The sequence below is a fragment of the Strix aluco genome, chromosome 1, assembly GCF_031877795.1.
Source record: "Strix aluco isolate bStrAlu1 chromosome 1, bStrAlu1.hap1, whole genome shotgun sequence".
NCBI classification, from domain to species: domain Eukaryota; kingdom Metazoa; phylum Chordata; class Aves; order Strigiformes; family Strigidae; genus Strix; species Strix aluco.
The window spans coordinates 122,090,977-122,115,305 of NC_133931.1; the positions used below are offsets into that span (position 1 = coordinate 122,090,977).

The window sequence follows — 24,329 nt, forward strand, 5'->3', positions numbered from 1 at the left end:
AATTTTTGTGTACCAGAACTTCACTTTGTAGCCTCCTGTCATCTTCCAAAGGGGACTGCTTTTATGGAGCTCAAAAGCAGTGCCACTCCTGTTCATTTTTATATAGTATCTTCCCAACAGACAATGTGCTTCAGTCTGGCCTGTGAGTTTAACAACATTACAGAAATACTGTATGGCTACAGACTCAGTCATCTTCTTCTTCCTTTGTCACAGAATTATTTACTGCAGAATGGTCCAGTTTGGGGACTTTCTCCCCACGAGCCATACAGGCAGCACAAACTCCGTGTAGAATGAAATGGTAGGAGAAGATGTATTTCCAGTCCTACGTCTTCACACAGATTGGTAAAAGAAACAATTCGCTATTCCGTGTCAGATTACTGGCACAAAGGAACAAGATCTCCACTCCCGCAATTTATCTTCTCCTGGAAAAGGCAGAAAGCTGGATGGAATTGTGTCCCCTGAGCTGGATTCAGCTCATGAACCACCTGCTGATCTAGGCTCATCTGTCTTGTGTTGATAACATGTCTACTTCAGCTCTACCCAGGTATAAACAACTGCAGACATACAAGATACCAGAAAATATTAATCTCAGTTCTAGGTTCATCCCATTCCCTGACTTGACGGCAGAGCAGAATAGTGAAAGAATAATGTAAGTCTGAGTAGCACAAATATGTTCTGCTTCCACATTCCTTCCCATAATCTGTAGCTTGCTGATGTTGGTGTAACGCTTTCCTTCCTGTTTCTTCCAGTTACCCAACATCATTGTACAGCACTTACACTACAAGAAGAAACTGTCTTGTACTTAAAAAAATTGCCAGCAAATGAGAATAGTGCAATTATTAATAATTTTTAGATCCAGGAGAATGCTCAGCCAAACTCCACCCTGCAGTGGAGCCGATGGGCTATAAACATTTAATTCCCATTTATTACTTTTGAACTATTCCCAGAATGCCCTTCTCCTCAGGTCACTGAGCCATGGGAACTGTGTCCTGTGGCTCCCTACTGAATGAAGATTTTGATATTTAGTTTCACAATCCATAAGGTAGGCTGATGCCACATAAATAGGTTGCCTAACAAGCAGAAAATGGTTGACAAGGAATCCCACAGATGAGAGAGGAAGGCATACAGGGATCCACAATAGGGGAAAATACTTGCCCTCCCCAATTCCCTGTAGAATCAAAAGATATTAAGTGTGGAATAATGAAAATAATAGTACAAACTCAGGAAGAAGAAAAAAGTAATGAAAAGTAACAGTACAAAATTTAAGTGCAGGAGCCACTATGTTGAATAATCAATGGCTCGCCTTTTCCAACATTCACTCCCACACTGAGCCACTAGAGCTAAGTGCAAGATACGCTCTAAGGGTCCATGATAGAACTGTTTACTATATAAATAACTTATTCCTAGGTCCTAGTCATTGGCAAAAGCTCTAAGTCACCATTTTATTTATCTCTTGGAATCACATGTTCTTATTACTGCCAGAAATGTTTAAGGTAGGGCACACATGGTATGGAAAAGGAAGACTGAAAGAGGAAAAGACACTGGTATAAAATATTCTAACAGATAAGAGTGAAGCAAAAGGGTGAAAACAAATCTGTAAAAAATTTATTGAAACCATCTGTTTATTTCATACACCGTTTGTGTATTAAAATCAAATGAAGCAAGTAATGCTTTAATATGAATTTATAGGTATTTCACCGAAGTCCAGTGCTCAGTACCATAGTGAGTGGTAAAAAAATGAAGATTTTTTTTCTAAACCTTGTTCTTAGCTTTACTACTGACTGAAGGGTCAGGTATAATTTCAAGGCCCATTATTAACTTTGCACCTAGAAAAGCTGTTTCCTTCAGTCTGTATAACGCACAGTGATCACAAACAACTATAATCAGTGTGTTTCAGATGAAGATCTGTAAGCAAAGTGGAAGCCTGGAGTCCCCACAGATGGGTTGTTATATTCGTGTAGCTATGGCTGCGTTGCCACAGCCCAGGAAGTGCTGAACTGCACAAAGGAAACAGTTACGGGAAGAAAATGCCGCAAGAGAAGGACATGTGACATTTCCAGTGTAATTCTTCCATTTCTGTAAGGTTTTCCATGAGAAGGAAATGCCACTGCCTCCCTCTTTTTTCCTTACCAAGTCAAGGAGGGATGGAACAACTGATCTGGTCAGATAACAACTCCATCATGACACAGGGGAGACAAAGGAGGTCAATCTAGTGACAGATATGAAAGGCTTTGCTGAATTTCATGGAAGAACATGGCCCCCATGGGACAAAACTACAGTTAAGTTTATGCTTCCTAGGACTAGCACCCAAAACCACTGGCTCATTTCTATTTGCTCTCTCAAACATCAGGTCTGCCAGCTTCCCCTCAGTCATGAAGATGTGGTCATCAAAGTACAAAACTAAGCTGTCACCACAAGTATTTGGGAACGTTATCTGTGCTCATGCTTTCAGCATGTATTCTCACTTGCTCAGGGTTATCTCAGCAACTTAGGCCCTCCAAGCTACATGTACAGCAGATTCTACAAAACCAAGATTTCATCAAAAAGCACAGAGAACAGTAATGTAGACTTGACTGTTACTTAAATTCTTATTTTTTTTTAAATTTGCAATCAGAGACAAAAACACATCAACTTTCAAAAACACTTTTTGGGCCGATACATTCTGTGCATCAATGAAGTTCCCACAGCAAGTGAGAGAATTGGGGTTTCTAGTACTGTTAGAAAGTATTAGAAAATCTTCAAAAGTACATCAAAATCTTGGTCTGAAGCAGAAGAGAAGTAATATGTGCCTGCAGTCTGGGCTACCTGAATATACAGTAACAGTACCAAAACGGATCAACTAAGGCCACTGAGGAGCAAGTTTTCATTTGCTGCCTATACAGACTTGATGCCAGCAGGTTAAGTGACAATTCTGTGGAGCATGCCCACTCCTTGGTGAGCTGCCTTCTAGGCAGATGCATTATTTTGCCTAAAACTGGGGACTTGGAAGGTCATTTGCAACCTTTATCAGCAAAAGCATCCAGTGAGCACCTCTATTATTTTGACTCCTAGCTGTTCTCTCTATGCTTGATGAACTAGCAATGCTGCTAGAAGTAGATTTGCTCCCCATACATCCCCACTACCACTCATAGGTGTAGGTACAATGACAAGATTTTCACCAAAATTTTTATTATATCAGTTGGAATGTCTGAGGACAATCAAGAACTTTCTGTTGTTAGCAATATCAGCCATATAGAGTCTGGCCATCACTGATAGCAGATACACAGGGAGTGTCATCCTTTAATATTAATATGTCACACTTTTACATCTGTCACTTTAATTTAAAAGCAAATACAGAGTGAAAGTGAAAATGGAAATGGACTGAGGAGATGCACACAGAGCAAAACTTCTATCAGAAACGTCTCTGTATGCATTTCTGAACAAAGTATCATAGGAAAATTTGGTTCATATATACTGAACCTTCTTTTTCCTCTAGGATTCATAATGCATCTACTCCCCAAAATACTCCTAATACTCCTAACAACAGTAGCCCTAATTTATTTGAGCCTAAACTCATGGCATGCTGGATCAATGCTCAATGAGAAGAAACACTGCTGTGTGCAGGCTGATGTAGCTTCTGGTAGCAAAAATTAGGAGAGCAATTAGCTAGCCACAGATCTAAAAGGTCACTTTATTGGAAGAAAGGTTCTGAAACTAATGACAGACTTCAACTTTTTAAACAGTCATTATCAAACTAGTTTGTGAATTCCCACATTAAAGTTGTAAATCAGATCAAAGTCATTTGTGTTTCCTTCTCATTCATAGCCCAGGAGCAATGCTATAAATTAATACTGAGGGGTGATGAGGAACACATGTTCACACATGCTTATGTAGATGCTCAAAAGTCCCCTACGGAAACTTAAGAACATGGCACCCTAGCTTCTTTCTTTCACAGTGCAACACAGTCTTCTACACTGGCATATATATTCTATACTGTGAATATCTAGGGTAGCCATGAATCAGTAGGCTGGATGATAAGGAAAGTAGCCTAAAATGACTGCTTTTCCAAGAGCAATTCTACTGTATCATGGATCACTCTTAATCAGCGAAAGACATGTGGTGGAGTTTCTATGACATCTGCATCTGACCTGGTCATCCCAGGCTCTTTTTAGTCAATGAAGGGAAAGAAAGACAATTTTACAGAGCATGATTCATGGTAGCCGTCTAAAACCAGGCAGCTGAACCAAGTTTCTATCTCTCTCCATTGACTGTAAAGGTGACTCAGAACCTCAGGTGACTAAAATGCTAACATCTAAAGTTGGGTAAGGAGGATCCTGCCTATAAAGTCCAAGAAGTACTTTGGAAGGTCTGCATGGACACAAGTTATCATCTCACTAGAGACCTTCCAAAAGAAACAAGCTAAAGCTTCTACGTTGCTGCAGGCAAATAAGAGGTCTTATTTTTACATTCACACCAGATCAGCACCTCACCACATGAAGTCATCATCCCAACAGGTCAGATGGGCCTACAACAAAACAAGTCAAGACATACTGAAGCGAAAGATGAAAAAACGGTCTGTGGGAAAGAAAAACACATGGTTTGCTCTAGACAGAGCAGGAAAGGATAGGGGCCTTTATATCTTAATGATATGCAGAAAAACCAAATTCAGCTACATTTCTGTAAAGCCACCCCTGAAACACAAACGCTCTTTCAAGAAAATCCACAGTCCCAGATCTTCTTCTGATAGGACAGATGTTCATGAATCTGCAAACAAGATGGGTCCTTTCTTGAACAGGGCAACCCCTCCTCTCAGCTCCAACAGTACTTCAGACTGGTAGTTTTCTCAGACATTTTGTAGGGCCAAAGAGATGTAATAGCTGATCCCTCCATTCACAGGTTACCCAAGTCCTACCTCTCCCTTCACTACATACTGCAGAGCAAGAGAAGGAAAGTTTCCTGCCTCTTGTTCCTCTCACTGCTTAAAGACATTTCTTCTAACAGGAAAGGTGAGACACAGCAAAAGCAAAATCTAAGTGGGTTGGGTAAATTGTTTACTATCTAAGAAATCTCAGGCCACAGTACTGAGTTAAGCTGTTACAGCATCCAGCAGACCCCTCTGTTCATACTGTTGTCACTTTTGTGCAAATTGTTACCCTCCCAAGTGTGTTAGTCTCTAAAGCTTTATAAATTAAAAAAAAGATCAAGTTTATAGCCTGATTCACAGGTGAACGAGTTATAGTGTGTGATCTATTAGACACTGCTCAAATATAGTGAGAATCAGACTTCTGATCTGTAAAAATCAAACTTAGCTGGAATAAATACATTTGGTAACAAAATAAGCCAGCACTTCAAAGGCATCATACCCTGCTTGGAGATACTGCACATCGAATAATCACAAATTCCAGCATGAACAATTAAAATACAATTTACTTAATAATTACTTTAAGCCTTCAGACATATTTGCCTCCAAACACAAGAAGAGTCTGCAGTACCCACAGGAGGTATTTAAAGAAGAAAGAGAAGAGACAGGGAATGATTAAAAGTACCCTTTCAGAGACAGTACATTTTTTCCAGTTATGTGTGCTCCCAGATGGATCAGAATTCTCTGAGAATATTAAACCAGGATCACTCAGCTATCTGTAATGCTCCATTGATTAAACCTCCTAAAGAAATTTGTAATCCATATTTCAAACCAAATTATCTCCATTTTTAAGCAATGCTTGCACAAAGCATGAAGTACAATTAAATGTCATGGTCTCCTTAGAATGCCCACAGCGGAAAACAGAAGTGAACAGGTTCAAGCAAAAAGTTAAACATTCTGTTTTAAACAAACTTTTAACTTAAATTTACATTCTTTACAAAGTTTCTAGAGAAAAATTTTGTAAAGTTAGTGAAGACAAATGAGTAGGAGGCTACACAGGTGGAGCAGGTCATCTCGTATAGGCCTCTGAAGCATTGGGGCTTACCTATTTGTCTCTAATGAAACAGATGTGGTGTTTCTAGGACTCGATTTAGTACATTTACACCACTATTGTGCAGCAGCAGGGTAATTAAGTGACATCAATAGTCATACGTGAAATGAGTATTTTTCAGAAGCAAGTCAGGAACAGATGACAAAACACGCATGTCATGTAATTCACAAAAGGGAACTAGAACCGAAGAGGAAAAATGACTGTCAAAATCCTGCAAACAGAAGTTCTGAGGGGTAGAGTCAAACTACAGCCATGCTAGTCACAGAATCAGAGTAATCCGGGGCAGGAAGACCTCAAAAAGTCAAGCTAAGTTTGGTGGCACCCTGCATATTTTGTTTTGGCATTTTTTATGAATTTGGCATTTTTAATGAATTTTTAAGACAGGCTGAATGATACACTGCCTAAAAGACTCTACTGGATACATCTTCCCAGTGTGACAATGGATGGATTTAATAGCTTCTCTTTTGGTGCACAACGGATTGGAAAACCATCACAAGCTTGTGGAAACTGTATTTATGTTACCTCTCCATGGAATTCAGATGAGGGTATCACACAGAACGGGCCTTCTAGAAGTCGGGAGACACATCTTATTTCTTCCCTAAACCACGTGGTCAAATATGCTACCGGCACAAAGATGTAAACTGTTTTCCTTGGAAGTCTGTATTGGCTGTTTTGCCATAACCACACCACCTTCTCACACGCTTAGTTTAAGACTGATAGATTAACACATTCACACGGTGTGTTTTTTGGCCGCTCAGTCTGCAGTTTCTCCCGCCTGCCTTCGCTTTCCCAGTGCAGCCACCTAGAACAGGGCGCTGCGCCTCCCCCGAGATCCCACCTGCCTCAGAGGCTTGCAGGTTAGTTTTTGCAATCCTGCCTTGCAAATGATCGATCTCCGGCTCACCGGACCCCTCTAGCTCTGGGCACAGCGAAGGGCTGACTCTGGTTAATCCTACAGAGGCGAGCAACCAACACCGAGACCCGGCAACGCAGCACTAAATCCCATTATCCCATTTCAGCCCACGAAGGCCACGTCTGCCGTCGGAAGGCTCCCTGTCCCGAGGGGGAAGGCCTGCGTGTCAGAGGTGGCTCTCGCCACGGGCTTCCCGGGCGGCGGGGCAGCGCGGCGGGGGCCGGCGGGCTCCCCTCCGCGGGCACCCGCGCTGCCCACCGCGGGCTGCCGCCCTCCGGGGGCACCACCGGCCGTGCCCAGAGCGGGGTCTGCCGCAACTCCCCACCCCGAGCACCGGTATTTACTGGCATGATTTCTCACCACAGCGAGTAGGACACCCCGCACCCCCGCCGCCACGCTACAGCCAGGCGCCTCACGCTTCCCGCGGCGGCCGCGCCTCCGCTCTCCCACCCCGTCGAGGTCCACGGGCCGGCGCTGGGAGTCCTTGGGGGTCTGGCTAATCCCCCCCTACCCGGCTTACCTTGGCGGGCGGGCGGCGGGGGCCGCCGGCTCGCGGAGGCGCTGACGAGCAAGAGGTTCGGGGCGACTCTGCAGCACCCTTGCACGGCGGCAGCTGGCCCGCCCTCCGGCGGTGGTGAGGTGGGGCCGCCCCGGGGGGCCCGGCAGCCCGCGGGGCGGCCACCGCCGCGGGAGCCGCCCCGCTGCAGGCGGCACCGCCCTCCGCCGTCGGCGTGGGAAGCGGGTCGCCCACACGGGTCGTAAGAGCCCTTCTTGCGGGGCAGGAGGAGCCGGGCCTGCTCCCCGCGGCGGCTTCCCCTCACGGCGACTCGAGGCCGACCCGAGGGCTGTGGGGAGCCGAGGCGGATGCGTCCCCTCCGCGCTGCGGGGAGGCCGCCTCCTTCACGGACCCTCAGGGGCACGCGGGCTGCCCACAAAATGGGGCCTGAGGGTCCCCCTGCGAAGGCTTGTGAGGCTGGAGGCCGGGCGGAGAGGCTGCGGCCGCTGCAGGGGCAGTAGCCCCACGGCGCGGCCCCGGGCAGGCGTGGGCAGCCCAGCCCTGCCTCCTCCGCTCCCCTCCTGCAGCCTCTCCCGGGTCGCCTCAGCCGGGCCGGGGGGCTTTCGGCTGGGCAGTGCTGTCAAGTGCTCTCTGGTTTTCAGACAGAAATGTGGTTCTTTCCCCACTCCATCTGGTGACTCTACATCTCAAATAATGCTGCTACAAGGCAGCAAATCGCTTTTATGGCGTTTGTACGTCATTTTGTAACACCGCAAAGTGCTGTTTTGAAGTATACTTAGATTTTATTCACTGAGTAGAAACAATTTTATAACACGTTAAATTCCATAACAAGATGGGGAAAAAAAAATTCAGAAGTTTCCATCTGAAGTTAGAAAATGCGTAAGTCAGAAAACAGTGTAGCCTTAGCAGGGTTAATGTCAAGTTAAAAAGATGAGATTCCAAGTGCTGCAGGCGACATGCAAATAGACCCCACTCTTGATTTTAAAATGCTGTTTTCAATGTCCATAACTTTGCCAAACCACTGCTTTTAGCTGATTTTGTCTTACGTATCTAAGGCACTGACAGCAAAGTGTAGCATAGTGAACAAAGGTGAAGATGTCACCATGTCCTACTTATGTTAATTCAGTTTAGAAAAGGCATGGGGTAGTTTAGCTTAATCTTGTGTTTACAGGCAATTTATGTCAAAACTCTGGGTTTTGCTCCAAAGCAGCCAAGAAATCCCATGTTCCATTCCTCCAACACTGCTGGAGATAAAATAATTATAGCAGAAGGATGGTAGCATTTTAAATTACCACCATGTTTTGCACAGCAAATATGTTTCAATGCTTTAAGGGGTAATTGCTTTGAAAAATTCCAGCTGAGACAGCTCAGCCATATTTAAGAATGCATTTAGGGAATAGTATGTTGTTCTACTCTTGTTATTTAAAAAACCCCAAGGTATTTCACTGAGAAGCTGGCTAAAATTTACCAGAGACTTTGCTGAGGTCAGAACTGCATGTTTGTCCAGGCACGTGAAAATACATCTAAATTTGGCAAACTTCTCAGTATTTGAAAAACCATGCACATAGTTAATAAACAGTTCAGCAGCTTGGGAGTCAGAGATTCCATGGATACTGCATATTCTCTTTGCTAACTTTCTTTGCAGTTGCTCTTTTTGGCTTTTGGGATCATGGTGGCCAGGAAAGAGGTAATTTCAAAAGATCGATTAAAAAAATTTCTTTTTTTAAATTATCCCAAAGTCAATTTTGAAATCGGCAGTTTGCAGTGAAGACTCTGCACATATTAAAAGAATAATATTTGATGATGCATTTTGCTGTCAAAAAGTGTTTTTTCACTTCTATATGTGACCTACCAGTAACATAGCCACACCCTGATTACACTAGTGGTTTCACACTTATTTTGCTGTTGTTGAAATATATGACCAAGGTATTTGTTATGATAATGTAGAAAACATCTATTCTGCTAGTACAAATGAGCCTTTGTTTTCTCTGTATCTAGATTTGTTCCCATCCTCTCCAAGTATCCTGAAATAAGGCTGAGAAAGGTGAATGGCGGTATTTTCCAGCTCTCCTTGTACCTGGTCATAACAGATAGGCATTATTCTCTCTAAGAGCAACCGTGGAGATGAGAATGGCACACCTCTAGAAAGCAAGGAGAAAATCAGAGAAATCTGAGAAGTTTTTGGGCTGCATTCAGGAGCATGAGCATTGTGCTCCAGTGGGATGGGTGGAGGCCGTCATGTATTCATAAGGAAGAAATGTGGTGAGGGAAACACTGTGGCAGAAACGGAATTGATTAACAGTGTGTGTCCTAATATTAGAGAGAGGCAAAGTTTGTGGCAAGAGCAGGTGGAATTATGTAATGCTTCCTAATTTGGTTTCTCTCAGCTAAAATGAATGTGCAGCAGAATCATTCCCCTGAATTCCAGCCCTCCATTCTGCTCTTCTCCAAAAGCTTTTTGTTCTCTAACAGAAAGAAGAGACACGCACCCCACCCATGTTACAACTGTGTGTTTCACAGCAGTTGCATGACTCAAGATCTAATGCACGCAATTACAAATTGTTCTTTTCCTTTTCTTATCACGGGAGAGTAGATCACTGCATAGATATGCTGTCATTATACACCCTTAGCTGGGGGAAGGGGGAGATGTATCAACCTCCACAGTCCTTGTAGATTGCATTTCATTGTAATGTAAGTTTCTAGAAAGCAGCAGCTAATTTAAAGTAGAACATCTGTTTTTGAAAGGGAACAAATAGATGTTTCTAGTGTCAAGAACCCAGCGCTTCATTGGCAAAAAAGTAATATTTTACCATATATGCACTCCCTTATGTTTCATTGACATCACTTTATACACTGATAATGACATGACTTTAGAGACTGACCTTCATTTGCTCTACAGGGTAAATGTGACACTATGCTGACTAGGATCTTACTTGCCCAGAGTAATGCAGGATCAGCCCATAACCCTCAGCTTTATGAATGGAAAGGCTGCAGATACGTAGCATATTGCCAAGCCATTGTGCCACTGGCCAACAGTAAAAAAAAAAGGAAAATAAATATAATCAGTGTCTTAGATCTTTTGTGATAGCAAAACACAGAAAATACAGTTGAAAGCTTTGTTTGTTTTGTTGTTATTTAAACAAAACTTTCAGAATGATGAAGGAATGAAGGTTTGGATCATAGAGGGCAAAAGCATAGATACAAGCTACAAAATAGGATAAAAATATCAGTTTAAGGCAAGTGGTATCTAAAGGATAGAGTATCCTCTTTTCAAGTAGTACTCTGCAGACACTGTGAAAATCTTTGGTACAGTGACTAGATGATCCTCTGGGGTACACCAGATAATTTCACCAGGACACTGTTTTTTCCAGAAAGCTTGAAGAGGTTGCAATTAGCGTGAAGTGAGTCACAGCACCACATCAGACTGCGATGTCAGGGCATTCTGGAAAAACTTGCATCTCTGTTTGGCATCTTCCTAGATGATAAGGCCAAAAGCAGAAAGTTAAAGGGATAAGCAAGCAGCAAGTATAGGTTTTGTGTTCTTCCAATCAGAATTAATTCCATCTAAGGTTGGGGGGGGATATATTCCTTTGTGTGCAATACTGTGGAAGACCTGTAAACTATAAAACCTTCTATGGGAGAGATGGAAAACTCTCATTTAAGAGTTTACATGGAAGAAATCACCAAAAATCACAGTAAACCAAATTTAAGTACAACTGAATTGAATACAGAAGCTAGTTAACAAGCACATCACATACAAGTCTTTAACATTAGAAAAAATGAAGACGCTAAAACTCAACATGCTGAAGAGCAGGCCAGATCAATTTCCTTCTGCACCTCTGTCCTTCCATCCTTTTGATGGCATCTTTCAGCGACTCAGAACTGAGAATAGAATTCTTTCTCCATAACTATTTATAGGAAAGCTTATATGCATTGGTTCTTACAGTGGAAAACCAAAAGCAAAACAAAACCTCAACCTGGATGAAAAGCTGAAGGAGAGGTTCTAAGTCCATCTGAAAATGTGAGCAGTGAAGCTAGCAAATTCACACTTTTAACTGCAGGAAATGAAGACAAGTACTTCTGAAAAGTTTATGATCAAAGCTTAGTTACTGGAGTTCTGCCCACCATGATGATTTTAAGACGGATTTCCACTCTTTATTTTCTCTGTGTATTGTAGGGCCTCGGGTTAGTCAATGGCTTCCATTTCTATGTGTATAATACATTCAGACAACAATTTACATGTCCAGTCTTTACACTGTTAAAATTTCAAAGGCCTTTATTCAACAGCCAGAGATGCCTGAGGAAGCCTTTTTCCCTGGGTTCAGCGAGTTTTAGATCAGAGCCTAAGTTTTCCAACTCTCACATATAAATATCACTCTGTGTACGTCCATATTTCTTGTGACTGTTTATACATAGTGGATATACATCCCTTGCTGTTCTTCGAAAACATCTGTTCAAGTCAGCCTGCTTCTTCACTGCGAGAGCTGAGCATCTAACACAAATTGCAGCTGAGGTAGGAAAAGCCAGACTACCATATCTTGTTTATTAGCTTTATTAATCTTATGATAAAATGAAATTGTCTGCACCTTTAAAAGGGAACCTGCAAATGTTGTGAAATAGAATATTGAAATCTCATCTAACTTATTCAGAATGCTACTTGTTATTAACTAGAAAATTGCAACCTGAGGGTCTTAATTTGAAAATGTCAGCATTTATTATTAACATTATTTCTTTAGCTTTACAAGATAGGCTTTTAGCTATTGCTCAAAGCAATGTGTATAAAAGTTAGCTTAATGAGAAGCACCATTTTAAACTGGACATTTGATTTTATTAATGCCGTGTTTTAGATTTCACACGTATGACAAACTAAGCATGATATGAGCAAGGTTTTGAAGCTTCTCGCTGAAGCAAATATAAAAGGCATTTGAAGACAAAAGAAGATGGAATTACCAGGCTGCATTAATAGAAATAAATTAATGATGTACTTTAGTCATTTCAGGCTGTTCAACCTTTTCCTTACTCACTTCTTTCCTCTGTGATTTATTTCCCTATGCACTTTTTTCCCTGATTGTTAAAATATTGTAAGCATGATTTACACAGGTTTGAAGTTTCTGCCATCCAAAGGTCAACCTATGTTAACTCATGTGAGAGCCAACCCTGAAGTTGGTCTTCTGGTCATACCAGTGTTAAACTTCCTCCTTTACTTGCTACATGGTGACTGTTTCATTACGTTCACATGAATATTAAAGTTTATCCCATCTGAAACACTTAACGGTCTTATTTTGACTACACAATATTAGTTAAAAACAACTTCATAATTTTATTTTGAAATTTTTTTTCTGTTATTCAGTGTTCAAAATAAGCCTGTACCACCCTCACCCCCACTTCCCACCTCCCCATAATTTTCACACTGTTTTATAGAAAGGTTTATGGAAATAATTGTCAGTATTTTTTTCTTGTCAGAAAGTATCCCCAAAATCTGAGTATGTATTTACTCTTCTTTCCATCTCAGTGGGTAGTTTTCAAGTCCAAATGCTAGGTTACATCTTTTTGCACGTGCATTTGATTTTCTGTAGCCACATGTCAATATTAAGCTGCAAAGTTCTCTGCTGTTTATAGTAAGTATGTCTGTCAGAGCACATGTATAGTGTATACCATCTGGCCAGTTGTAATGTGCATATAGGGTCAGGGATAGTATGAGGAAAGTAGCACTATAAACTAGCTCTATTTTCTTTTCTAATGTGAAGAGGTGAGAAGTGGAGGTTTTGCACAATGGCTTGTTTCTCATCAGTGTAAGCACTGTCCTCAAGGAACTGATGGAAACCTTCAGAAATAATCATCAGACCTATTTTTACTACAGCAGAATGTCTTGATAGTTCTTGCAAAATAGGTTTTAGGTGTGTGGCCCCTACTGTTCATAAGGGGCCAAAGTAGGAAGCATGTCCTTGAACTAAGTATGGAAGCATATGGGGAAAACTGATAGAGTTTCATCTTCTTGCTCCACCTCAAAGGGAGGTGCGTATGAACTTAGCTCATGCATATGAAATACACAGGTGGAATTTGGGAACAGACAATACTTTCTGGTAGGTCCCAGTGAGCCAGATGAAGTGATGTCGTAGCAGTACAAGTTAAGTCTACAGAAAAGGTACAGGTAATACAAAAATTTGAGGCTAAGAGCTTTGTCATACCATGACAGCTTTGTTCTGTCTTGGCCACCTTAGAACACTATGTTAGATTTGTTAAAGATACAGGACAATTGTTAGGCAAACAAATATTCATCAGTTTCCACCCTACCACAATCTCGTACAGTGAATGCTAAAAGAAAAGCTACTTACTAGAGCTTAACACACTGCAGCGGTGGTCTCAGCTCATGCTTGATGGTTTACATTGCTGCTGCTAAATAAGTGTAAGGTTGCCAGGGAACTTTTTTATTTCACTTGAGTCCATAAAAATTTGCCTCCATAAAATTGTAGGTTATCTGAAGGGTAGTACATATCCTGCTCAGGTAATGAGCTCTAAATATTACTCTTAAGAATTTGGAGACCTTGACCTTTCTATCCTCTCTTCTATAGCTTTCCATGGCCTGTAGCTGGTGCTGTGAGCCAAGCAGGAGTCAACGTGAGACTCTTCCTCCACTGTGCAAAGATATGTCATCACCCCACCTATGGTCAGTTGAATCACTTTTACTCAAAGCTAGCATCTCCCATGATTCACAAGAGCATAAGACAATGAATGATTTACTGAGATAGATGCAGTAATCTAACTGTTTTCCAGATGATGTTGACAATATAGTTTTCCATAAAAAACAAGTCAAATATGAGCTCTGTTTGAATATAATAGAACCAATAATATGTAAAAGAGGAACTTTACAATAGCATTGTGCTTCCTTTGGTAGCTTTTTAAAAAAATTTTCTCACTTCCTCTTTCATTTAATAACTCAAGTTTCTACACTGCACAGTTGCAATATATGGTTTGTATTATTTTTAGAATATGGTTATAAATAATATTTTAAATACTGTCATATTTTCCTGATATGATAGTTTGAGTGTCCAATTGCCAAACATTTATATTCTTGCTTAGTGACATAACCATCTGCTGACCACAACAGAGTGTTCTGTGAGAGTAAGTTAAAGCAAGCTTTGTCCCAGCAACAGTAGCTAAAAGCATTATATAGCTTAAGTATTCCAGCCAGAATCATATGCTTTACTTGTCTTTCATGTTCCTGGGGATGAGGGTTCCTATGTACTAGCTATGCCAGTGTCAATTATAACAGTTTCTTGCAGGACACATTAAGGCAGGATGTGGCTTGGGGTTTTGAGTAAAATTTTTGCAGAAAGTCTCTCAAATAATGCAGCTTGCCTTTGAGAAACTTGTTCCTTCTGCTCTGAAAATATGATAAGCATGAAAGATATTTTGGCTGATAATGTTTTCCTGAAAATAAGCAGATTATTTTCTCAAATAGACTTGACAAATAACTTCAAGCTCTTAACCAATTTTGTCCAGGGTTTTCTGGAAAAGGGGTGTGTTCTGGTTTATGGTTGTATTTCAACAAAGCAATTAAGGAAGTCCTTGTCCATACCCATGTTCAGTCCACCGTGTTTGGTGTTTGTGCTTTCTTATTCATGTTGAGGTTTCTGTTTCTGCTCTTTTTTTTTTGCCTCAGTAACACTATTCTCATCTCTTGGATTATCTCTGAACATAGTTCAAATTGTTTGTGTACTCTTCACATTTCACTTTTCAGTATTATTTTTGCTCATTTTCAAATGAAAACCCTTTGCAGAAGCGTTTAGATTATCCCCAGCTGACAGAGACCTTTCTAAGTACTGGCAGCAGTAGTAGCGTAGCAAGTATGTACTACATTGTCCCTCGATTTCAAAAAGCCTTTTGAAGAAGCTTTTTAGAAGTTTCAGATGTGAAGAATAAAACATGAAGGCTCTTGTAAATTTTAATAAATGGGCAAAGGAGAGATGAGAGCTGATGAGTCTATAGGGAAAGAGAGGTCGTGTGAAATGTGGAGAGTCCACAGAGGGACCTGGAAGTGAAGATCAGCAGCTTGTGTTTGATGTAAGTGGGAAGCCAGTGCCAGCTAAGGAGCGCAGAGACTAAGTGATACAATAAAAGCATTGGACCTAGAAAGTAATCTTCAGAGCAAGAAAGAATAAATGACAATGGAAGGACCACATCTGGAGACCAAGGATAAGGATATGAAATGAGAGCCTTGCTTCAAGTTTTGACATATGGAAAGAAGGCACCTATTTTAGTGATGCAAAGAAATAACCAGCAATCTGTAGACACAGCTGACCTGAGAGGATCTGGATATATGTCTGAGTCAAAGATGATGCCCAGTTTACAGTATGGAAGGAAAGCATGTGGAAGCAAATATTTTCTTAAATCTCTTCATTGGCTCAACTTGAGCTTGAGTTGACAGCTGAATGAAGAGAAAAGCTGAAAAGCATACGTTGCAAGTGAACCTGGAACATATAAATGTGCATTCCAAGTAAATTCAGCAACTGGCATGCACTGATTTTTTGAAGCAGTCAGTATTGTCACGTACATTTTGACATCTCAGTCTCTCACAACGTGTTATGCACTTGATTTGTTACTTTTGAGGACTGTGAAAAGCAAACTGTACACTTGCTCTGGCGTAGAGTGCTGTAACAGTAATAGGACTTTCAGAGACCAACATGGCATCTTTAATAATTTTTTTCTGTATTCAGTTTTCTTGTTGTTTCCTATGCAGAAAGAATTCCTTGCCTTATGATATAGACATACAAAAGAACGTCTCATTTAAGTGAACATACTCCAGAAAAAAAGTCGTAATCGTTTGCAACTTTGTGAATATGTTCTTGTCTCATAAAGTGAAGACAGTCTTGCTTCACACTGCTATATACCACTTTTCCTCTATAAGGATCATGTGAAATGAAAATTGTAATCTTCTTCAACTAAAAATGAAAATTTCCATATGTTTAGTCTCTCTTCTGGATTTCTTTTTCTCTAGTAACTCTGGGTCTCACATTCTCCAGTGTATCTACCTCAAACATTTCTAGAGGGTAAGGAAGCCTGCTCTTTCCCTTAAAGCACAGAAGACTGGTAATAAAGCAATGGAGAGTGAGGTGAAGGAGCTAAACGAGGAAGACCTGAGTTGGTTTTCCAAGTCTGCCACTGGACATTTGTAACCAGGTTGCTAAAGGCATTTAAAGCCTCCTAAAAATGTCAAAAAGAGCTAAATATCACCTTGGATTGTAAAAAATATTTGGGTCCCATTAGCTGTGTGACTGTGCCTAAACACATGGAAATCTGCACCTTAACTGTCTATGAATCAAATCCTTATGGGTGAAGAACAGAGAAAGAACATGTCTTTAGGTCTCAGATGTGTTCTGAACATACCTGCATTGGACTGTGACCTCAGAAACTCTGGCCAGGTAAGTACCTCAGGAGGCTAGATCACACCACAGCTCTATCTAACATAGCTCCTGAAAATACTGAGCAAACACAGGATGTAAGTGAAACTAGCGTAGTACATGAGAAGAAAAACACAGATATTTAGCCTGCTCAACAGCCTTTTTCTTTATAGAAACAACATTTTTGCCAGGTTAATATTATTTCTAGAAACAGAGGCCAAAACAAACACTCTTCTTGGACTATCTGATGAAAATCTATCTTGAGTAGAATAAACTCAGCTGGGTCTTGATCAATCAGTGTTTGAAACATTTCCAGTTTGACTGTTAATGTGGTTTTTTGCCAAAATCTTAGGCTTTAAATTTATTTTAGAACTACATTGTTGAGGAAAAGTCTTTGTAATTGATCCTAGCCTATTTTTAGGATTACCAAAATAACATCTTGGGTCTTGATGGCGGGCAAATAGCCATGCTGAAAAAAGATCCATAAATATCTCACAGCTTGGAGCAAAGATCAATGTAAACTGTTTACAAAGGGTAGTTGAGAGACCACCAGACACTGGAGCATTATTGAGAAGAACCTTATGAGTTACTGTGCAGAATTCTGCACTAGGAACCAAGGTAGCTAATTTGCTTTTCTCTTATACAGCAAGAGGATAGTTCCTCTCTTAAAGAGAAAACTGAATTCTTCCTATTGATAGAAAGACACTAAAATAAGCTAATATGGGATGTTTGTGGCAAGAGGTTTTGTGGAAAACACACAGAGCGCCTGATTTACATCTGTAGTAAAGCTCCTTCACATGGAGTAAATGAGGATCAAGTCTATAGTATTTAGTAGCTTAAACAGTCTTAATTTAGTTATCCTTCTGAGAATAACTCCCTTTTTTTAAAATTCTAAGCTTGCATACAGAAATGCACAGGTCTAATTCTGAGCTGCTACAATGCTGCCTGTCTTTGCAGAAGCCATTTGTGGTGATGCCCTTTCCTTGGGTATGTCTGAAAAACGTTTTCCTGCGTATGAAAAATCTCAGTTGTTCTTGGATGAACAAAGATAAAGAACTGGAAACCTATAAATGCTCCATGGTATCACTCCTGTGCTGTTTCTTCCTTTATTAGTCTGGAAAACTAGAAATTCTCATGAATTAAAAGAAAAGAAAAAAGTGGCCATAGCAATTATTACAACTGGAATTTTCTTTCCATTTTCACCCTGAAGGCAAAAGGCATCAAGATGCATTCTCATCTTTCTTGTAATTCTGCAGCCTAGCTTTTTTGAAATTACACTGCTATAAGTTGTGTGCAGAAAAATTATCTGGGATCTAGCTGTCCTCTTTTTTGTTTTCTTTGGCAGCCTCGAGACTGAATGGTGATATTTTTCAGCATTAGTGAAATATAGACAATGCTCAAGATGTTGTAATTTTGAAGTCCAGGTTCAAGCCCCCATTTTTAACAGTGATTGAACGCTTGTCTAAAACAAAGTGGAAACATTATCAGATTCTTACCTGATGTGTCTCTAGTCTGGAGTGTTCACTGGAAGATTTCAGTTAACACTTTCCTTGGTTAGATTTCATTTCTTCATTGTTGGCCAGTGCTTGACATAGTCATTGTTTCTGACTTTTAGACATAAATTGATAAGAAGGAGCGTGGCCAAAAGCTTTTCAAGACATTAAGTATATAATTTCAAGCACAGTTTCTTGGTTTTGGGTTTGTTTGGTTTTTTTTTTTTTTTAAAAGTTTCAAGGAGACTAATCTTAACAGATTCCAGCAACTGAAGTAAAATATAAACAGGACCATCTTGTCCTACTTCCATATTGACAAGTCCTGGTTCAGAAGTTTTGGCAGTGAATGTTAGATCTCTTCGTCTTTTCTTTTTAATAACACAAATCAAAAGCCTCTATGCATACACTGTACTAAGTCAAATATTTTTGTTTTGGAAAAACATTGTTTTGTGATTTGAAGACTTTTGAAGATAAAGAATCCAGTCTTACACCCAGCTAGCTCCAGGTTTTCTAGGGTTTTGGGTTTTTTTTTCTGCTTTGGTTTTCTGCATGAAATCCTGACACCATTTATAGCTCTGGGTGCTTTACCATTGACTTCAGTGCATCCAGGACTTTTTCCCCCTTTTTCACTTGTATTAGCTTTTAAAAATATTTTCTTTAACCACCATCTCTTTTCCCTCAGGGCTCTTTGATGTTCCAAGAGTAGTTGGTAGATTTTAGTCCAACCTATACCATACTTACATATGTTTACTTTTGCAGGGGCCATGGAATTTTGATAGGTGGTAACCAGCCAGTGATTTATTTTATACCAAGTATTTAACACATAAGCATATACAAACCCGAAGCTTTTATTAAGGCTGCAAAATAAAACTTCCATGGCTTAGGAAACGCCAGAATTAAGACTGCTGATGTAAATTAATTTCTGTCATGTTCTTTGCATACAGTATTTTTATACATTAGCATACAGCTTTTTATATGGCCTCTACACTTTTTTTCCACAGACCACTGCCAGAGGCAAAAACCTGCCTGAGTATGTATTGGTCCAAACAGTTAAAAATTGGCAAAAGTATAAAAAACTCAAACCAGATCTTATAATGGGAAAACCTGAGACAGTTTTACTACTAAGTGATAGTTTCTGCTAGTCCTGTAACGAAAAAGAGAGACAATAGGTTAGATTTGAGGTTCTTCTCTAGCCATTAGAAACAGTACATGGAAGGAAATACAGCAGTTAATATGGAATGGTTAGGTATCTCTTGCATTAGATGGCATTTATTTAAAAACATTATTTATGTCCAGCAGGGGACCCTGCTCCACTGTTCATGGCAGCCCAAATGTACATTGGTGTGATGTACTTCAAGCACGCCTTCTCTTGGTAGAAGACCTTCTGTATGAAGGCTTGTGAAAACAATAGGGTCTTCCAAAATGTAACTCTAGAGTTGCTCAAGAGAAATCTTCCCTCATCACTTGCATGCTGTTCCCACTACCATGATATAGGGACCCTGCAGAACAAGACAGACTCCTTGGTGGTTTGATCCCGAGAATTTCTGAGCAGCCTGGTGATCTGTATTTAACTATAAGCCTTCAAAGTAGAATGCAAAAATATCTGTCCAAGAGATTCTATCTGTGCAAGCATGAATACATTAACAAGGATTCTGTGCTGCGCTACTAGTGCTCACGTGGCATTACTGAAGGAGTGCAATCAGCAATTAGGAGAACAGAAGGTGACTCAAAGATTGTTACTTCGGGAGGCTGAAACTTGTAGTACCAAACTAATGCTGATCGGCTAGTGTAGCCAAGACTGAGATGTTTTTATTATTGTGTCATCCAGCTATGAATGCATCTCTTTGGAAACGCCATTCTGCTGGAATGTTTTCTGTCAAAAGTTGCTGGTTCATTGAGAGTGAAACATTTCATGAAAGCTTATCTCAGCGAGCCTTATAATGGAATACAGATAACATTTGATAGTTCTCTGCTGGGTGGGTCAGCTGCCAGCTTTCCATTCAGTCAGATTTACTACTGTATGGTGGCCTCTTCCTTGTCTCAGGGATCTAGGGAATACAAGGACCTTCTGGGATTCAGGGCTCCACTGCTCTAGAAGAAACTGTGGCTTTTTGGAAATGCTGTGGATCTTTGTTTCCCAAATGAAGTTGTTACTAGAATGTCTATTTCCTATGAAAAGTTTAAACAGTTTTTATCCTAAATCAGGACAAATTAAGGTTTCAAAGTGGTGAGGTTTCTCAGAAAATGTAAATTCTGAGCTGTGACCAACTCTAACCCTGAGCAACTTCTAAGTATTCGTAGTATGCTCCAGCTGTAAAATCCCAGAACAGGCAGAGTCCGAGACCCTGAAGGCTTACCCACAGGGCAGATAAGGCTCACTTGGAGGAAGCAGTTGCAACACAGAGGAGGTCTGCAGAGCTGTGTGGAGCCCTGTGGGCCAGTGCGGACCAGATTAGCACACCGATATGACGCAGCATGCTGTTGTGCAGAGAAACTACTCTGGGTTGTGGGAACAGTGAAATGGTATCAGTAACCTTGCAAGCTGTGGTGTGTGCATTCTCCTGCTCAACTATAGTACAATTAAGAACTACACTGTGAAAAGGATCTAGTTTTCTCTCAGCAACTGGAGAAAACCATTTGTATTTCCTGTCTTTGTACTATTTTAATCATAGAAGTATAACTTACAAAGACTAAACTTGGACTGCCAGCCTAATTTGATGTGCTTTTTCTATCAACTTATAAAAAATTAGGTGATTTCTTAAAATTGTTTGGATAATCAGGTCATTCCCAAACTTTCTTAGAAAAGGGGATTCCTCTTCTGTTTGTAGCTATACTTCAGAATCTTTGCTATTGCTTCTGTGCAAGAGGGGGTTGGCAGTATGGGTCATCTGAGATCTATGGCATCAATCTTCTAACACAGAATAACTCTTATTTTTTTCCAACTCTCAGTACCTATACGCCAAAGTAACAACTTATTCTTGTGTGCAATTTAGCAACAGTAAAATATATCCTTTGAACTACGTTGTTTCCCTTTTTTATTGTTTGCATGAAAACCTAGCATCTCTGTGGATCTCTTGTTTTATTATTGTCATTATTCAGTGGGGTTTCTGCATCTTCTCCCTTTGGACAGTTGTGAGTTTACATTTTTTTCTCCATGCCAACTAGATGGTAAACTGTTACCTGTAAAGGGATGACATTCTAGACCTCTTCTGGGGGTTGGCTATCTCATAAGGTTTGATGTTAGTTCTTTATGCAGGGCATAGCAGAGGGAAGTACTACTTCAGTGACATGGCTCTCTCCTCTGTTTATCTAGTTGTTCAGTCCTCTAAGGTATAGTTACAAGCAAATTAGTGATCATGGGTATCATTGCATGCTATTTTAAATGACATAAAATCATTCAAGGGAAGAAGGAATAAAAGTTGGAGGTCTACCCACTCTGTATCAGCAACTGTAGGTGATGGCTCATTAGGAGAAACTTGTCAATCCCTAAGCATGTACTGTTAATGAGCTCATCTATACTTTGATTAGGAATCCTTTTACAGTGTACAGAATAAATTGCATGAAAGCCAGTCAAGAAATAAAGACTGAAGATTAGTGGACATTAAAAATAATTTCTAAATGGTAAACTTAACAGTTCTGAAAGTACTGAAGACACCTTGGAATTTAAATTTGATAATGCTTTAAAAACCAGTGAAGGATACAAGGTGTTGAGAAAAATTAGGGTGTTTGGAATGCTGGCAGGTAGTGAGTTAGATACAATGTAGCGGGCTTTGTTTCCCCTTATTTTCTTTTACTTTATTAGCTAACAATCATGTAAAACCCTCAATAGCTTTAACAGAAAAACTCAAAACTATTCCCATACTTTTCATCCGGTTCATAATTATTTATTTAACTATCAATATTCTTTGGAAATCAACATTTACTAAAAATGACAGTAATATGTGGAATTTTAGCCTGAAAAATAAAGACTTGTAAAAATAAATAATTGAAAACAACCAGACAAAAATATTTATTTGCTTGGTTTGGATTTTGATTAAAGAAAAATGCATATCTTGAAAGGTATGCACTGTAAGCAGTATTGCTGGATGTAATAGTAATTCAGATTGCTAAATTAAGCGTGTCTGTAAAGCCTGTAGGATCAAATAATTGTAGCAGATTGCTATTGTAAAAGATTGTGAAAGGCAGGAAAACAAAATGGGGTTTAGACGGCACCTGGCATGGAATTTTTCCAAAACTGCTGCATGGTTAAACTAGGAATTTAAGAAAAAATTAATCTTGTTGAGCAATCTCATTTATGTATGACTGCTTTGGATGTTTTTTGTTACCCATATTGCAAAATATTGTCCAACTTCAAATGTGCTTAATACAGGTTGTCTGGACTTTTGAAAAACACTGGCTCATGCAGAGAGCACACAAAAAACAGCATTTTACAGCATCCAGGTGCCTCGACTGCTTAGAAACAAGGAAACCAGCAGGAAAAAAAATGTGCTGCTTGGGTTTTGAGGAAGCAAATGGCCTTTAAGGAAGCGGTGCCTCCTCCCGGTGCCCCCAGGAGAGGGACCCGGTCCCTGCCTGCAGGAGACACACCCCCCCACACCCCCTCCAGGGGCTGGTACCGGGGTCTGGGCCTCGCTGTACGGCCTCGAGAGACCCCCAACCACGGCCACGGGGAGCAAAATCGGAGGGGAAAGGCGGGGGGAAAGATTTCCTCACTCGGGACGGGGACGGAACGGGACGGGAAGGGGACAGGACGTGCCGGGACGGGTAGGGATGGGACGGGACGGGACGGGGCAGGACGGGGCCGGGACGGGACGGGGACGGAATGGGATAGGAGGGACGGGACGGGACGGGAAGGGGGTAGGGCGGGACGGGACAGGACGCGACGGGACGGGGCTGCCGGTCAGTCGCGGGTCCCTGCTGCCCTCTGCCGGCTGACGCCCCGCCCCCGGCTCGCCCCGGGAGGGCTGCGGCCCCCTCAGGACCCCTCAGCCCCCCGACGGGCTCCGACAGGCCTCGAGGAGGTGCGGAGCCTCTGCGAAGGGTCTCTTTGGCCTCGGTGAGACGGGTTTCGGGGGGGGGAAAAGGCCACCTTCTGCTGCAGGGGACGTGCTAGAGCCGCTGCCTCTACTGGGAAATGGTGCTAAGGAATTCGGTTTAGAGTTCTTTCTGGGTTTGTGTGTGGGTTCGGAGCAGCAGGGCAGTTTTGAAGCAATTATCCCAGTCTTCCTCACCTATCGCATTGAGTTTTGGTGCTTGCAGAAGGGGTCCCTTCTAACACATAAGCTCTTTTCTGGACAGACACCCAGTGGGTACCAGAACCTGACTGGGGAGGTAGGGGTCCAGACCAGTTCTGTGTCAGTCTTAATCATTGCAAAGTCTGAAGCACCCTCCCCAAACTGCACATAGTGTAGACGTAGGAGCCTACTTACTTACTTCTTTGATCTGAGCACAACACTCCTGTTGTGCTAGTGAACACAGTCAATCTGAAAAATGACATGAAGAGAAAAAAACCCCGCCTCGTACCAAACCATCTTGCAAACAATGTGAAGTATGGACCCTCTGCTTACGCAGAGCCTGTGCACAGAAGGAAGGCAAGAGTGGGATAGGTACTGCTTTATGTGAATTAACATACAAGTCACTGACTTCAGCCCAGATCTTTGACAGGTTTGCTGGGTGACTCTGTGGCACCTGTGCACAGGTAGACAGTACCTACAAATAGTGTCATACAGTTTATATGCCATATACTAGACATGAGCAGATTTACACACACACACACACACCCCCCCCACCCCAATGCAGAGTTTCTCAGTTATAAGGGATAGCACATGCATGGTTATGCTGCTTGTCAAACTGAAGGCAGCATTGTACACTGCAGTATAGGCACTTCCAAAGTCAAAACGTGTGAATCATTACTCTTCTTTGCACTATCACTGATAAGATGTTTGTCTATCCAAAGGCTTTTTTTTTTTCCTGCAAAAATACTAAGATTCAGGTTTGAAGTTAAATTCTGTTCTTATTTTTCCCAGCAGTATATGAACACCTCAGTTTCAGTAA

General features: G+C 41.1%; 2 protein-coding genes across 3 annotated transcripts in view; one reads left to right on the top strand and one right to left on the bottom strand.

Moving 5' to 3' along the window:
* Positions 1-7,462, bottom strand: part of APBB1IP (amyloid beta precursor protein binding family B member 1 interacting protein) — a 69,704-nt gene extending 62,242 nt beyond the window's left edge. For both annotated transcript variants that reach the window (XM_074833515.1, XM_074833505.1), the window contains exon 1: positions 7,385-7,462. The gene's annotated coding sequence lies outside the window, so the exon portion shown is untranslated. The remainder of the gene's footprint in view (positions 1-7,384) is intronic.
* A 1,588-nt stretch (positions 7,463-9,050) lies between these two features.
* LOC141919298 (uncharacterized) overlaps positions 9,051-24,329 on the top strand; it is a 37,878-nt gene continuing 22,599 nt past the window's right edge. The window contains exon 1 of the mRNA XM_074814618.1: positions 9,051-9,068. Coding sequence (XP_074670719.1) covers positions 9,051-9,068 — 18 coding nt within the window. The remainder of the gene's footprint in view (positions 9,069-24,329) is intronic.